General features: G+C 32.9%; 5 protein-coding genes across 9 annotated transcripts in view; 2 read left to right on the plus strand and 3 right to left on the minus strand.

The window, feature by feature from the left end:
* LOC113403044 (breast cancer anti-estrogen resistance protein 1) overlaps positions 1-5,117 on the plus strand; it is a 58,599-nt gene extending 53,482 nt beyond the window's left edge. For all 4 annotated transcript variants that reach the window (XM_026643464.2, XM_026643465.2, XM_026643466.2 and 1 more), the window contains 7 exons: positions 484-624; positions 929-1,234; positions 1,346-1,532; positions 1,936-2,176; positions 2,280-2,448; positions 2,615-2,838; positions 2,923-5,117. In XM_026643464.2, the coding sequence (XP_026499249.1) occupies positions 484-624; positions 929-1,234; positions 1,346-1,532; positions 1,936-2,176; positions 2,280-2,448; positions 2,615-2,838; positions 2,923-3,235 (1,581 nt within the window). In that variant the 3' untranslated portion in view covers positions 3,236-5,117. The remainder of the gene's footprint in view (positions 1-483; positions 625-928; positions 1,235-1,345; positions 1,533-1,935; positions 2,177-2,279; positions 2,449-2,614; positions 2,839-2,922) is intronic.
* LOC113402931 (pyrimidodiazepine synthase-like) overlaps positions 1-15,945 on the minus strand; it is a 186,134-nt gene that overhangs the window by 90,123 nt on the left and 80,066 nt on the right. The window lies entirely within an intron of this gene.
* LOC113403046 (uncharacterized protein MAL13P1.304-like) lies at positions 5,807-11,814 on the minus strand. Its single transcript, XM_026643467.2, has 9 exons — positions 11,549-11,814; positions 11,111-11,466; positions 10,771-10,848; positions 10,328-10,352; positions 9,977-10,112; positions 8,875-9,030; positions 7,140-7,311; positions 6,397-6,494; positions 5,807-6,037 (listed from the first exon to the last, which is right to left on the minus strand). The coding sequence occupies exons 1-9, from the start codon at positions 11,599-11,601 to the stop codon at positions 5,834-5,836; spliced, it is 1,278 nt and encodes a 425-aa protein (XP_026499252.2). The 5' UTR covers positions 11,602-11,814; the 3' UTR covers positions 5,807-5,833.
* On the plus strand, positions 12,194-14,594 carry Vnc (variable nurse cells). 2 transcript variants are annotated; one of them, XM_026643472.2, is made up of 4 exons: positions 12,194-12,388; positions 12,779-13,110; positions 13,399-13,547; positions 13,955-14,594. In XM_026643472.2, exons 2-4 carry the CDS (start codon positions 12,951-12,953, stop codon positions 14,186-14,188), a joined length of 543 nt encoding a protein of 180 aa, XP_026499257.1. In that variant the 5' UTR covers positions 12,194-12,388; positions 12,779-12,950; the 3' UTR covers positions 14,189-14,594. The 2 variants fall into 2 exon arrangements, with proteins under 2 accessions (XP_026499257.1, XP_026499258.1); XM_026643473.2 differs by lacking the exon at positions 12,194-12,388 and adding an exon at positions 12,407-12,683.
* On the minus strand, positions 15,016-15,893 carry LOC113403048 (U5 small nuclear ribonucleoprotein TSSC4). Its single transcript, XM_026643471.2, has one exon. The coding sequence runs from the start codon at positions 15,783-15,785 to the stop codon at positions 15,138-15,140; it is 648 nt and encodes a 215-aa protein (XP_026499256.2). The 5' UTR covers positions 15,786-15,893; the 3' UTR covers positions 15,016-15,137.

Raw genomic sequence — 15,945 nt, forward strand, 5'->3', positions numbered from 1 at the left:
GTTGCTTTTTTATGCCAAACCACTGAACCGAATTTGATGAAATACAGTACGAAGCAAGCTTGAACTCCAAGGAAGGACATAGACTTTATGCTTTACACCTGACGACCAAACCCTAAAACGCGAGCGTAACCGCGAGCGACAACTAATAGTATATGACATTAAGCCAGAAGGCTATGTAGAGCAGGATCTATGCTGAAGTATGAATCAGTATATAGTGCTAATCGATATATTTTTAGTTAAACAAGACAAGAACTTAAAAGTGATAATAAATATGGTGCCGTGCATATGCCATGTTTTTGTTGCTGCATGTTCTGAGGTCATCGTACGTTGTAGTTCTTGTATCCTGTGACGCGCCTATGATAAGACAACATCATAATTAATTGAATAAAATATTGAATCCACGTTCGAGTTGATAATAATTGAACGTAAATAAATAAACATAATATGTTTTTATAATTCAAACTTAAATATATATTATTTTAGGGAATATGTCCTGGAAACAGACTGAGGATTGTGGCTGGAGTGTTCGATGCAAGTTCCGCCTTGCAGAGACGACGCACGCGTACGCCAGCACCAGTTGCTCATCAGCCTTTGCCGGCGCAGCAGTCACCCGCCTTCACAAAAGTAAGTGAGCTTTTAAAAGGATAAGTATAATTCCATACAGTTCATGAAATTTTATTACTTGTACGGCCATGAGTTGAATTTATAAGAACATGCGTAATTGTTTTTGAGATGTCATGACATCATAAGTGTAGTCCACGGAATTTATGATGAGGGGCGTTTGTTCTTTTGATTATTTCCTTAAGGAAAAATTACATTAAATATATAAATATAGGTAATATAAACTACATTGTTAAAGCCTTAATGTAAATAATTGTTTAGTAAAAAGTGAATTGTGATAGATAGTTAATTTTTAATTATTTTATAGATCGAAGAATGTTCTCATTACGACGTACCAAGGGCACCATTGCCGGTGCAACGCATCATAGGCACGTACGACTGTCCGAGGCCGGCCGCTGACTGGTACGATGCTCCGAGAGCGCCACGACCCGCCAGCGCAGACTCGGCTTGCAGCGGTACCGGTTCCCTCACATCGGCGACGTCGAGTGCTTCTGCGAATTCTGGCAGTTCAGCGCACTCAGCTGCATCCGCATCTAGTACATATGATGTGCCGCGATCTCGCGCTTTACCTTTACCATGTGATGCCGCGTTGGAAGCCCTTGAACGATTACAAGTGAGTCACTTATTGATATGTTTAACGGAATCGTTGAATATTAAATCTCGATGATAAACATTTATATTAAAGCTTTTTGAAAACTACATAACAGAAAATATCGTATTCCAGGAAGAAGCGTCAGCGGCGGTTTCGCGATTGCTTTCCTACGTATCGCCGGGCTGGCGGCGGCGCGGAGCGTTACGGCCGCGCGTGCTCGACGTGCGCGTAGCGGGCGCTCGTTTACGAGCCGCCTTACATGATCTCGCAGTATTCGCCGACGCTACGCTGGCCAATGCTCATGATGCCCAAGATAAAGGTACGTTTTGTGTATAAAGCACTGCTTAAGGTTAAAGTAAAATTAAAACTGATATCGTGAATATTTTATACCTGCCAAAATTCATCGGTTCGTTTGCCTTGACAAGTGCAGTTCAATGTTAATTGGAACTTTGAAACAGTGGTAAAGTTGTTTAACAGTAGGTACTTAAAATGTTTTTATTGATCAAAAATTGTATGACAAGGAAAAAATAATTTAAACAAACTACTTGACGTTTTTGAAGATAATAGATATTTAATTCTTGGTATATTTACTAAAGGAAAAGTACGATCTCTATATTTAGGAGCTCTTTTTCTGTATTTATTTTGGATACTTCATATAAAAAAAAAAAACATTGATGTATATATAAAGTTGTTACAATAATTTAAACATTTATCAATTACAGGTATCGCTGTAAAGTTACGGCCGCTAGTAAAGGCTCTTAAAGACGCAGAGCGCATAACACACGAAGCAACCAGTGCTTTGGACGCAGGCGACTGGGCGCCGGACCGGTTAGAACGCGACCGAGAGCCGACGGACGGTACGCAGGATGCCCTGGATCAGCTCGTTGCATGTGCGCGATCATTGACCGAGGACGTAAGGAGAGCAGCATCTTTCATACATGGAAATGCGTCACTATTGTTCAGGTTGGTAATTCTTATTTTATTTAATTCTTTGACTTGCTTTAGAATCATCAAAAGAACTTTTCTGTTCAAATTAGTTTATATAACTTAAACGGTATTTATCCAGGAGGTCACCTGCAGTCCCAGAACACGAGTGGACGGAAGAGTACGATTACGTTCGACTCGAGTCGAGAACTGCAGTTGGTAGGCGAAATGCAGAAATACGTGCTGCATTACCGGATAAGCTCAGGGCATCTTTTGATGCTCTTGTTCGAGATGCTGACCACGCTGGCGAGGTTAGAAGTTGTACAATTTTAACACATATTTTTGAATTTTTTTGTTGCAAATATGGCATGAAGATTCATATATTTATGGTTATTTCTTCAGAATTTGTAAATACTTAGTAAACTGTAAGTGTAACGGTAAAATGTTGGTGAATTTAAGTCTTCCTCATTCTCATAGGTAAGCGCAGTGGCTGCTGCCACGAGATTACCGCCAGACGACAGACAACTAGCGGCATTCTACGCTGCACAAACGGCCACATACGGCGCCCACCTCTCAACAGCCGTGGAAGCTTTCCTCCGAACTATAGAAATGGGACAACCTCCCGACGTCTTTCTCGCTCACGGTAAATTCGTCGTCTTGAGCGCTCACCGAATCGTCCATGTCGGGGATACTGTGCACAGGTTAATATTTCTTTGAGTGTTTTTAAAAAACAACACCCCATTTTGAGAAAAATTTTGATAAAACATTTTATTGCATTTTATTAGGAGCGCACAACACGCCGGCTTAAAAGCGAAAATATTACGCTGCTCCGATGCCCTCTCGGACGCCTTAGCTGCGACCGTCTCCAAGACAAAGGCGGCGGCGCTGCAGTTCCCGTGCGCGAGCGCCGTGGCGGACATGGCCGAGGCGGCGCGCACGCTGGCGACGCGCGCGCAGGAGCTGCGGCGGGCGCTGGTGCGCGCGGCCGAGCCGCCGCAGGACTGCACGCCGGCCACCACCGTGCCGCCCTCCGCCGGCGCCACGCCCCTCACGCCGCTCACCCCCCTGGCGCCGCACAACTCGCTTCCCGTACTGTAAGATGTATCTAGGACCGCTTCTCGACCTGTGATTTGAGTCGAATGTTAAAATTAGGCTAGTGTTCCAATGTTCCTTTTGGCTTGGCAGATATCTGATTATGCTAGAATTAAATGTTCTCGACCCGCACTTGCGCTCCGAAGCGCGTCGAATAGTGCAGCGTTGAAGAGTATATGACTTTTGTAAGCTTTTGATGAAGTGGATGATCTGCCGCTGAATTGGTGTACTTAAACGTAATAAATGATGGATTTAAAATTTATGTCAAACCATATGAGTATCTTTGAAATATTGAGCAAAACGTGCTGGACACTTGAATTAGTGAGGACTGGTAAAATTGGAGGCTGGTATACCTCCAGATAGATTACCAAAGAAAACAAAGAGAACGGATAAAATACAGAATAACATTCACTGCCGATAACGATTAAACACGCGAAAAAAGTTTCTACTAAATGTAACAATTATAGGATACAATAAATTAACAAAGGCTGCCTTTAGTTCTTATTGCAAATGGTTTGCAAAATAACGCAAGTTTTAAATTGCTGGATGCTCATTTACCGTAGTGAGTTGAGTTATCCGTCCAGTTTTATACATGTGGCAACAATAATCTTATATTGTAGCGAATGAATTTACTACGGTATTAGACCGATGAATGGTTGTATACTAAAAACGGTACAAATTATTGTCGTAGATTGTTTGTAAATATCACTAACATGTCTACTTTTAAAATTTCGATTTAGTGTTGCATTTTTTTATATCATCTAAACAAATTAAGCTATCGTAAATTCAGTTACTCAATAACAACTTTTTTTAATCATAATTTAAAAAAAAATGGCGATAATATTGAATTTGAATTTACCATGACTGATTTTAATACCAATTTCGCTCAATTTTTGTGTATTCTAAAATTTCTGAATAAGAACATGATTTTGTGTTGGTTGTGTTTAGAAAATATTACGTGATAAATATTAAAATAGACAAGTGGAGCGAAAAGGATAAAATATAATCTAATCCTATGATGTACCTATATGTTATTAAACATTATGTATTTGTTAGGTCTATTTAATCTATCGCAGCTTATTTTCATTTTCAAGAACCGCGGTGAAAAGCGCTCGACGAATAAACTAAATTTTATATTTGAAAATATCTTAATTATTTTATCCTTTTTCAAGAAACATTGATAGTGACATCAAATGAATGTGGAAAAAACGACTAAGCAAGCTTAGTATGCGCTTATCCAATTTAAAGTAGTCATAAATATTTAAGAGAGTACAATTTACTCGTTGAAATCGACTATAACTACAATACCGTTATAGTATATGCTAGCATTGTTTGAAACAAGCGATAAATGTAATTATTATAAGTTAAAATGACTTTAATTAGGGCTGAGGCCGCACTGCGAAATCACAAGACACGATTTTTATTTTTGCGATCTCAATTCAAATAACAGTATGTTTACCTCGGGATTCTTGAACATCATATCGCGAGTAGTTATAGATATAATTATGATTGTACCCTTTGATCAGATTACAAATAAAATCGGACATTTTTTGGTAGTGCGGGCTATCCCTAATATTTCACTAAATGTGGAAAAATGTCTTCGATATCGACATGTGATTTGTGGCACGTACAGGAGTTTAGTCAACTTTGAGTGTCAATATTTTGTATTTAATAAATATTATATTATAGTCTGCCGTAGATACAATATATCAATGTAAAAAGCATGTTGTATATTAGCAATGTGTAATATATTTCCTAGGTGTCGTAGATTAGCTAGGTATAGATGAAATTGTACAAATGCATATTAAAATAATAATTTTATTAATAAATTATAATTTAATCATCTTGTAAAACGCAATCAAGTAAAATATACAAATTTTCGTATTTATTTCATGTTTTTATTTACTATTTCCTACACTTTAACGCTAATTTAAAATATTAAATTTTAATAAAAAAAAAAACTAGGAAGTTTTGTCATCGCCTCAATGAATAAGTGATTTTTAAAAAAAAAATTGAGCATCAAAAGGCCAACCGGAACCACATGCAGACATGTGACGTAATAGCAAACACGTTACAACGTACTCTACGACTATGTAATTGACTTGCGAGTTAAACTTCCCGCTTGGGGAAAGCAAACAGCTAAAGTAAATAATTCTTATTTAATTAGAGTCACCAGACATATCATATCTGTTTTAAAATATATATTTTTATCCTATCTAAAAGATCGTTCATTGAAAATGATTTAACTTTATGATACTATTTATTAGGCCCACATTGGTTTATCTAGAGATTATATTCAAAGCGACCCAATTAACGATTGATGTTTTCATTATAATAAGGATAACTTGAAAAAAAAAATTTAGTAGGATTACAGACAAAAAACAATATTGATTTTGGTAATTGGTGAACGAATTTAAAATATGAATTCGTGGGAAAAAACAATGTATCCATAGTTCAATTAAATTTAACGTAGATAACTCAAAACATATTAAAATGTATATTGCTTAAACATAATATTTTTCAGTAAAAGAGGATCTTTAAATACATGCATCATTCTGTTTTCAATAAAACACAAAGTACTGAATCATTCAAATTTTAATATTCTCAAGTGTGCGGATAGCGCATGTACTGTTGCGCGCGCGTCTCCCGCTCGCCGTAGTGCAGCGCGGGGTGCGAGGGGGACAGCTGCTGCTCGGCCGACACGAGCGCCAGGCGCGCGGCGCGCAGGCGCAGCGACGTCTCGATGGCGCGCGCCTGGCGCTCGCCGGCCTCCGCCTGCGCCGCCTCTACGACCCTCTGTCTCTCTAGCTAAAATGTAAATATCATTTCTTACTTATTCAAAAAATACAAAAGTTGGCCAAATAAAAAAATAATAATAATTAGAGGTTATTAATACATATTTTTTTGCAAATTCAAAATTATATTTAACGCAATTATTTCTCGACATTTTTAAAAAAGAAATGTAAAATACATTTCATTTCAAATAAATGATAAAATATGGACCTTTGATGCGGATGTAATTTTTTAATACAAAAAAAAAATCGTTCATACTGAGTTTTATCGTAAACAATGCAAAAAAATCGTTGATATAAAGTTTTATCGTAAATATTAGCGTCCATATACCAAAGTAAATTTAAGATTATGTACCACTAATAATCACCACTTACTTTTGCAGTTTCCAATTGGTATTTAAGGAGTTCTAGTTTTAATTTAACCACTTCCTTGTTTTCAAATTGTTTGCCGGAACCGAAATGACATATGGAATCTGAAAGTTATAATTCTTTACATATTGCATAACTGTCTCCTTATGACTGATTAGACTGATTCTTGTCATAACGGCCATTTTCAACGAAGACTAGACAAAATAACACACCAGTTTGAGCGGAAGCATACCTAAATCTCAATCTCATAATCCAATGAAATAGCATTCTGACACGACAGGAGATCTGGGGCGCAGGACCAACGAATTTACGTACTTGCTGTAGCACGGCAGTATCAACATAAATAACTTTCAAACTTGTACTTGGAATTTCTTGACAGATTATACTTTTTATTATCTCGACTTTGGAGCCAGGACCTCAGAATTTACAGCCTTATAATCTCGCCACTAGACTAAAAAGGCAGTTGTCCGAATTTGGATCTAGGTAACTTTTGCCATTGCTATTGTACTAGAAACGTTTAAATACGGTATTTGCTGACATTTATTTCGGGATATATAAAAGTTAATCAAAATACACTTTTTTGGATACAAATGGTACTTATTATAAAATGATATATAAATCTTCAATTGATTACAGAAATACGGGTAATGTGGGAATTATTGTGTTCAAGTAATAATTTCTTAAATTCATCACATAAACAGCCTATGAAGATAAATTACTCTTAAATTACAAGCATGTATAAATAATACCTATTCCCGAGTCTCCTTTAAGAACCGTACCGAGTGGATCTGACATTTCTTCACAGTGCTCATTAGAAATGCCGTGTATGTCGTGGGAATCGTCGTCATCATTTTCATTCTCATCGTCATTATCTGAGTCTAGATCGTTTTTATACTCAAAGTGTGGCTCAGTCTTTATTTCCTAAAATAAAATTAATCTCAATCGTTGCATTTTCAAAGATATTCGAATATGTTCTGGTAAATATTAGTTTTATTTATACCGTATTGTTTAATATAATTTTTATTCCAAACGTTGCGTGCTTTATCCTTAATTAGATTTTCAAATAGAGGTCTTTAACCACTTTACTTCTTTTATAATAAAATTTACACATTTACACCCAGAACATTAATAATTAACAAAAAGTACACAACAGTTTTCTTTGATAAACTTAAAATTAACACCACAAGCTTTAGAAACACTTCTTTACACATTTGTATCGACATTGATGTATATTTTTGCATTCATGTAAACCTGGTACTTTAACATTCTAAATAAAGTAAAAAACTAAGCTTATGCTAATGTCTACATAGTGAAAGACAAAGTATTTTACATTTTAATCAATTACAACTATCTGAACTGAAAATATATCATCGTATATCATCTAAATCGGTTCAGTGTTTTAAGCTTGAAGAGGTAACAGATAAAATTTATTTTCGCATTTATAATATAAGACTATGACAAATTATTTCCAGTTGTTCTAGCAAATATAACCGGTCTAAATTCATACTACTTCTTCCTTAAAAGGGAATTCTCTTTATGCACAGTTTTTAGGTTATGAGTATATACATTCCCAATCCCGTATCTTATTTTTCGTTCCTAAGAGTTCGTGTTAATGAGAATAAAGATTTCATAGTTCAGATAGACGGGACGATGGTACATCCCCACGGACAGCGGTCGGCTTATAAATTTGTTCGTTGTTGTTATTTTTCTCGTAGAATTCACATCGATTATTTTTGCCAAAATTGCCCATTTGTGCATAGCATTTTTAACGTATTTTTCAGTTTGTTTTTTTCACTTATATGTTATATTATAATAACCAAAGAATTTTTCCATGATTTTTGCAATCGTGCGACCCTTACACATACACTTACGTACACTTCTTCGAAGCGTCGTCAGTTGTCCCTAAGGCAAATTTTAGTGACTTGATATTGCAGGCGACTATACCGAAACCAGATCGTAATATCTTTCACTTGAATAATATTTTCTTTTGCATCGGTTAATTATTTTTACGTTTTTCAATGATAAGTTATTGTAAGATAACGTGGTGATCGGCAGTTATTGAAGTAAATCGTAATTGAAGAAACCAATAAATATAGAGAAAAGAAGTTTACAACATACGCGCCACGCCCACACAAAGGAGTAAAGATCGGCAGAGAAGGAGCATGAGATGCATAAAAGAGCGTCATAGCGTTTACCGGCATGACAGTATGCGATACGATTGGTTAGGCCACCAAGGCGCGCCAATAGATTGCACAAAAAATGGTTAACTGCTCTGGCTACTGTTTAATATTCATTGATTTATTATTTGTTTAGTAGACTAGTCATAACAAATCATATTTTGCTCAATGAGATTTTGAAATCAAGCTCAATTAGTTTAAACCAAATAAAAGAATAATGATTTGACAATCCCTAACACTACCTCGCTACTAAATCACATTTAAAGACACTGGCTGACCTATGAATAATGCCACTAATATTACGTACCTCATTTCTATCGTCTAATAGCTTCTCGATTTGATTTTTAATATTAAAGTCTTTATATCGAACTTTTTTTGCCATCCTTTTCATGTTGTTGAACTTAGTTCGCAATACTTTTGTAGTCCTTTTTTGCGGACTCTGTTTATTAAACGTATATGTTATCTGAAATGTTCAAATTCAAAATAAGAATCTTTGTAAAATAAGAATAAGTTAAAATATTTTTAAATAAAAAAAAAATAACGTTATTAATTTAGTTCTCTATTTAATAGGCATGTTAAGGTAACTGCCTCTTTTTCCAGGGTTCAGTTCTAGTTATACTAGTATTCTATAAAGTAAAAGTTATCGGACGTTTCTATCTAGAAATTAAAATAACAAAGTTTAACTTATGTATCTTGGAAATTACATAAATCAAAACCAGTCTACCTCGCTTCTTCTATTCTAATCTATCTTGTTTGTAAATATATTTTTGCACATATCTCACTGAGTAAAAATTCCTATAGTAATTCCTTATATCCTAGCCATATGCAAAAACGGTCGGGAGGACAACAATAAATAAATTTTATGTACCAACATACAAATTTTTTAGTATATAGACATATTGTTTCTTATATATTTCTTAAGAAGAAGAAGATTGTACCTATTGATTAAAAAAAAAAAAGATAATCTGCTCATATAAGTTCTCTAAGTATTGTGTTACTTAATATTCCGATTTAAATAAAAAAATATAGTGATAGATAGCTTAGAACGAGAAAGCTGATAATTATAATTTTAGTGTACTTTTTGTAACAACTTTAATTTTAGTAAAGAAGAATAGGAAATGCTGAAATGTGATGTCGGTTAACATCACTTTTCAATCACTTCACTTTAGTTCTTTCTGGAAACAATACCAACAAAAAAGAAATCAATGTAAGTCAAATGAAGCTATGTCATATCTGACATTAAATTAAATCATGATTAAAAAATCAATATAATTTGAACTAGATTTTTTTAATATACAGTATATAATACCTACCAACCTACCTACCTAACATACCTGTAAATAGTAGAATATTTGCCAAGAAATTTTGAAATGTATTTTTTTTATATTTATGTGATAAAATAATCTTACCCTGGCCCATGCATTATTTTTCATCTTATAGGCTCTGCCTGAGCTTTCTTTGCAGAAGATGCTTTTCTTTTCATCTTTTATACATTTTAACAACAGACTGCATTCTTGTGGCGCAAAGTTTAGTGATCTATTCAACCTAAAAAGTATAACTTTCATTAATAAAGTCATTTGTAAAACAATACACTAAAATAGTAAAATACTATGAACAACACTGTTTGTTTTTTTCAATTGCATACAATACAATTTGTAAAATATATAGATTGCTTGCTCTAAATATTAACAACTCTACACAGTAGCACTAGTGCAAACAGAAAATGCATTGCAATATAATATTTAGATTAAGAAACTTACATTAACTTATCATCTTCAGCTCCATCTGGAATTAGAGAATAAATAGTTTATATATATATTAGTGTTTATAATGCACACACATATTAGCTAGTTCCTGCGCTAATAAGTATGCAGATCCAAAAGCCGATGTGTTCAATTACTAGGTTGGGCTAATAAACATTTTCTATGATTTGACTGTCAAAATATTATCTATTGCTCAAAATTTTAAAGTTGACTGTGTTTCGACTCTTTCCTCAATAAATATGTTGCAAACAACATGATAATTGATATACTGATGGTTTGCCATCAGACAATGAGAGTGAGAGTACAGGGAATTTACCTGGTTTGTATAAAAATTGCAGTATAATATATGCTGAGCAATTTGCTATTCACTGGTGAGACCACAATGGCCAAAATTATACTCGTAATAATTATCCTCATTAAGATAGTAGAGTAGATCTTACCACTTGATTCATCTGATTGTTTGTCATTACTGTCATCCCAGAGCTTAGAAGAGTTATTTTCATCACCTTCGTGTAAATCTACAAAACATACATAATATTGGTTCAGTTTTTACATAGCTCATATCAATTAGTAAGCAATTAAATTGGTCACAAATTGCCTTAGCTAAAGAAAAAAAAAAACAAGCTTATAAGATGTGATAAGGATTATGTTTTATTTTGAACTACTTTTTAAATCGACTTAATTTGTTTTAGTTTTGCTGTAAGTTAAAGTGACCACATAATTAAAATGAATCATAAATATTAAAGATTTTACTACATCAATTTAATCATTAAAAAATACCATTTATTTCTTCTAGCCAATCCTGAGGTATTTCATTTGTATTTTTTTCAGAGTCATTGATCATTGATACTATTTGGCAAAGAACATCATTTTCGGTCCTGTTTAGATTAATTAAATTTTTTGAAGTTTTTCTAGCTTCCTTCTTAAGATTTTCCCATTTTGTTTTTAAACTATCCACACTTCTTGAATATTTGAAGCCCTGTTTGTTTATTTCTTTTGTTATCTTTACCCAAGCAGCCTCCTTTGCATGATTGGTTGTAGAGTTTGTGCACTTGTTTAAAATTATATGTTTATATTTTGCTACTAAATTAACCAAAACTCTAACTTCTTCTTTACTAAACGCGGGGCTTCTGAAACTAATATAATAAAAACATATTTCTTTCATGACAAGAATAATCAAATCTCAACATAATAATTTGAGCAATATTTAATACTTACGGGACAATGTATGCTGATGAACTAGTATCATTTTGTATATTTTGATCGTCCATATATTATAATAGCTGAAGAAAATTTTAAATATGTATGTTTATTCTTGTGTAAACTTCAGAATTTTCAAGATCGTCAACATGCGTCACATAAATATGTTATAGATTTCATAAATTATCATTTAATTGATTTACAATACGTTAATATAGAGAAATTAAATTAAATTGTAATTTGTAAATTTCGGTAGGTATTCGGCACTCGGCAGAATATCAGATCACTATATTTTTATTTTGTCAACATGACAGCATTAATCAATTATCAACACAAATGAAACAGTGCAAGGGCGCAGAGTAAAATTAAAATAATCTTTGTTATTAACTATGGTTAAGTAAAAACTAGTATTAAAATAAACGAAGAAATATATTTCATCGTTTTGATCGATGGTACATCATTTGATTATTCCACTATATAATATGATATGTCAACAAAGGACATACTTCTTGAGTTCTTGACTGTTCCGAGAGAGGATTTGCAACATAAATATAAAAAATAATTGACGTTAGAAACTAAGACTTATGTTTTGGTCAAATTAATTGTTAATCGGTGCTTTGCACTGGAGAATGGGGATTAAGTTGAAATTAGGTATATTTTATTTTTGTGTGTAGCAATAAAAGTAAATGTCATGTCAAACTAAAAAGATCAATGAAAGTAAAGGTTTAGGTTATTCTTACTGATTTTAAATATAAGTATAGAGAATTACCCAAAAAATACTTATTTAAAGTCATCCTAACTTAAAGAAGGAAGATATGAACATTTAAATATCAGCTTTTATTATTATTTTAAATAATCGTAAGTTTGCTCATTACTCCAACAATCAACATGGCGGAAATATTCGTTCCACCAAACTACAGATTCTAGTTGAAAAATAGTTTTTTAAATATATATTACGGCAATTGGTATAAGCTATCATCATAGTGAATAATATGATACATTTATATTCCGGCTAAATGCATTCCGTAACAATCGTGTGTTCATTTTATAATTAATTTTTTTATACGTACCTAGTCAGATATGAAGGAAGTGATATTGGCTATTCTAACCTTTGTATGTAGCGTATTTTTAGTTTTAATATTTGTGTTGTTTTGTAAGTAATCCATTTTTGCTTAAGTAGTTTTATGAAACTTCATAAAGAATTCGCATTCACTATAAGTTTGTTTTTAATTCGATTGTTTGTTACAGGCTGGTACGTAGTTTGGAAGTGTTGTTTGTCTAAATTTCGCTTTGTTCGTGAACTGCTTGGGGGTATGTCAGATACTCCCCCATCTTCAGAGACACGTCAACCGAAAGTGAGGAAAACAAGACGAGAATAAAAAAAAATCGCATATCTTTGGAAATATAAACATCTGTCACAATGAATATTCGGTGTGCTCGTCCTAGTGACCTCATGAACATGCAGCACTGTAATCTACTGTGCTTACCAGAGAACTACCAGATGAAATATTATTTCTATCATGGTTTGTCATGGCCACAGCTCAGTTATGTAGCTGAAGATGAAAAGGGTCACATTGTTGGTAAGCTGGCACACAAATTTATTTATTTACATTAGAATTATTTACAATAAAACTTCAAAATATACTACTAAAATTATAATAAAAAATTCTAATTTATTTAATTAAAATTACATGATTAGTCTTATGACTTTGGTAAAATAATAAACACATCTTGTAAGCATTCTATGTAGCAATATGTTCAACTTGTAACTATATAAATAAACTTATTGGCATGAAACATTTTGTATATATAAAATACAGTACTTTGTACTAGTTAAAATTATATTTTGTTTCATGTTTGTTCCATAGGTTATGTTCTTGCAAAAATGGAGGAGGATGGGGAAGACAATCGCCATGGTCATATAACTTCTCTTGCTGTTAAAAGATCGCATCGACGACTTGGTCTTGCACAAAAACTTATGAATCAGGCATCACTTGCCATGGTGGAATGTTTTCAGGTAATTTTGTTCATTATATCTGTGACTGTTTTACTCGGTGGTGGAGCTTTGTGCTAGTAATACCTACCTACTCATATATATTGTACTGCTAAGCAGCAATACTTTATATTGTTGTGTTCCAGTTTGAAGGGTGAAAAAATCAGTGTACCTATAGGCACAAAAGAGATAATAATTTAGTTACCAATGTTGGCAGTGCATCGGAGATGTAAGGAACGATTAAATTTTTTAGGCATCTATGAGCAGTAGTTACCATTATAATTTGGTGGCCTATTTGCCCGTCCTCTACCTATTTCATAAAACAAAAACTATTCTTATAGATTTTATAGAGAATATTAGCTAGTAAACAAAGTCAAAGTAAATCTTATAAATCTAATTTTTATATCTTAATATCTTTTTATATTTTTCAGGCCAAATATGTATCACTACATGTAAGAAAGAGCAATAGAGCTGCATTGAATCTTTACACCAACTCCCTTGGTTTTAAAATTTTAGAAATTGAACCAAAATATTATGCAGATGGTGAGGATGCATATTCTATGATGAGAGATCTAAGTGCATTTACAGCTGACAGTAAGTCAGACTGTCAATCAACTGAAAATTTAGAAATCAAGTCAGAATCAGCTATTGTGTCACAGTGTTAAAATAAAGTTTTTAAGGCAATAATAAATGTTTTAAATATAACATGTTTTTTCATGGAATTAATATATTATAAATACAAATTTAACTCTTGAAATAGTTAACATTTTTGTGTTGTAGCCACTGTTATCTCTGTAAATAAAATGTTAGCAGTCTTTAACAAGGCAATTCAACAATCACACAGTATCAGCCTGTAAATTTCCCTCTGCTGGACTAAGGCCTCCTCTCCCTTTGAGGAGAAGATTTAGAACATGTACCACAATGCTGAATCAATGCGGGTTGGTGGAAATCAACAATAAAATCTATATTTCTAAAAACTATAGTACTATATATAAACTGTACTGTTATCTTTGCAAATAAGATTTAGAAAATAAATTATCTGGGTTTTAATAAAGCTTATATCTGTCTGAATTCTTTTCTTATTACCCAATATCATGCTTTATATTATGTTAATTAAGGTCTGGTGTGGAAACACTTGATATTAGTGTAAATTCTCATACCTTTTATATCCAATATCCATGAAAACAAAAAATACTGGTTTTTCTAAATGAACCTAAATATTTATTACTATAACAGAAATAACTAATATTAAGCAATTAAGCACTTCTAAAGAATCTACTAATATTTATATACTTTAATGCACACAAAAAAAAAATATAGAACAAGATTGTTAGTAAGTTCAGTATGTGTTAATGCCCTATTGTTAAAGGGAATTTACTCGGCAAACTTAATGCCAAAAAATGAATTAAAAAATAGGGTGCTATAAATTGAGACTACAAATATATCTATAATTATTTCTTTAATTAAATTTAACTCCTTAATTTTTTTAAAATTATAATCACTCCATTGTTAAATTATTTAATATTGATAAAAATTTTGTGTACAAATAAAATAAACATATGTAATTAAGTCCATTTATAATTATAAATAATTAATGTGTCGTAAGGAAACACCTTAAGTAGTTTCATCATCATCATTATCTTCATACAGGTGATTGAGTTTCAATTCAACCTGTTTTGCTTCTACATTTTTTTTCAATCTCTTATTGATTCTATTAGCATTATTTTTTTTCGCAGACATTCCTACTACATATTCTGGCATAATAACTTTGTTACTTTGCAAAACAGGTTGTGGTTCTTCTATTGCTGGTTGTTTTATTGTTTTTGATATATTGAAGCTTGGTTTTTTAAAAACAGCGCCCGTTTCGTCGATAACCATATTGTCTTCTTCGACTTTATTAGCTGATTCTTCCATTTCGCGTATGAATGCTAATGCAGTCTGTATATTAGTTTTATCAGACATTTGGTCTGGCGTAACATCTGAAAGCGAGTAATACTTCCATTTTCCTGGATTTTTTATGAAATCAGGTGTAGTTTTTGCCTGCAAGCAATCGTGTATATTTGCTTCAGGCCTTTTGTATATACTAATTGCTCTACCACGAAATTCTTTTACCTCACGTCGTAGTTTTTTATAAGCATGTCTGTCAAATGCACCATAGTTGTCCGAAGGTACGAGATTATTTGACGTAGAAAAATTATATTGCTCCTCAGCATCTTTTAAATGTTGGAACAAATTCTTTTGTCTCTCACGAAAAGAAGCCATTCTTATTGCTATTTATATAATGTGCAATAATGATAGGAATTATACCTTTTCAAAATATAAATTGAATGTAAGCTACTTGGTACTAACAAATTTTAGGTACATAATAATATGTACAACAAATAATAAAATGTCTGTGTGTTAACTGTTAAGACTTATCAAT

The sequence above is a fragment of the Vanessa tameamea genome, chromosome 16, assembly GCF_037043105.1.
Source record: "Vanessa tameamea isolate UH-Manoa-2023 chromosome 16, ilVanTame1 primary haplotype, whole genome shotgun sequence".
In the NCBI taxonomy this organism is placed as follows: Eukaryota; Metazoa; Arthropoda; class Insecta; order Lepidoptera; family Nymphalidae; genus Vanessa; species Vanessa tameamea.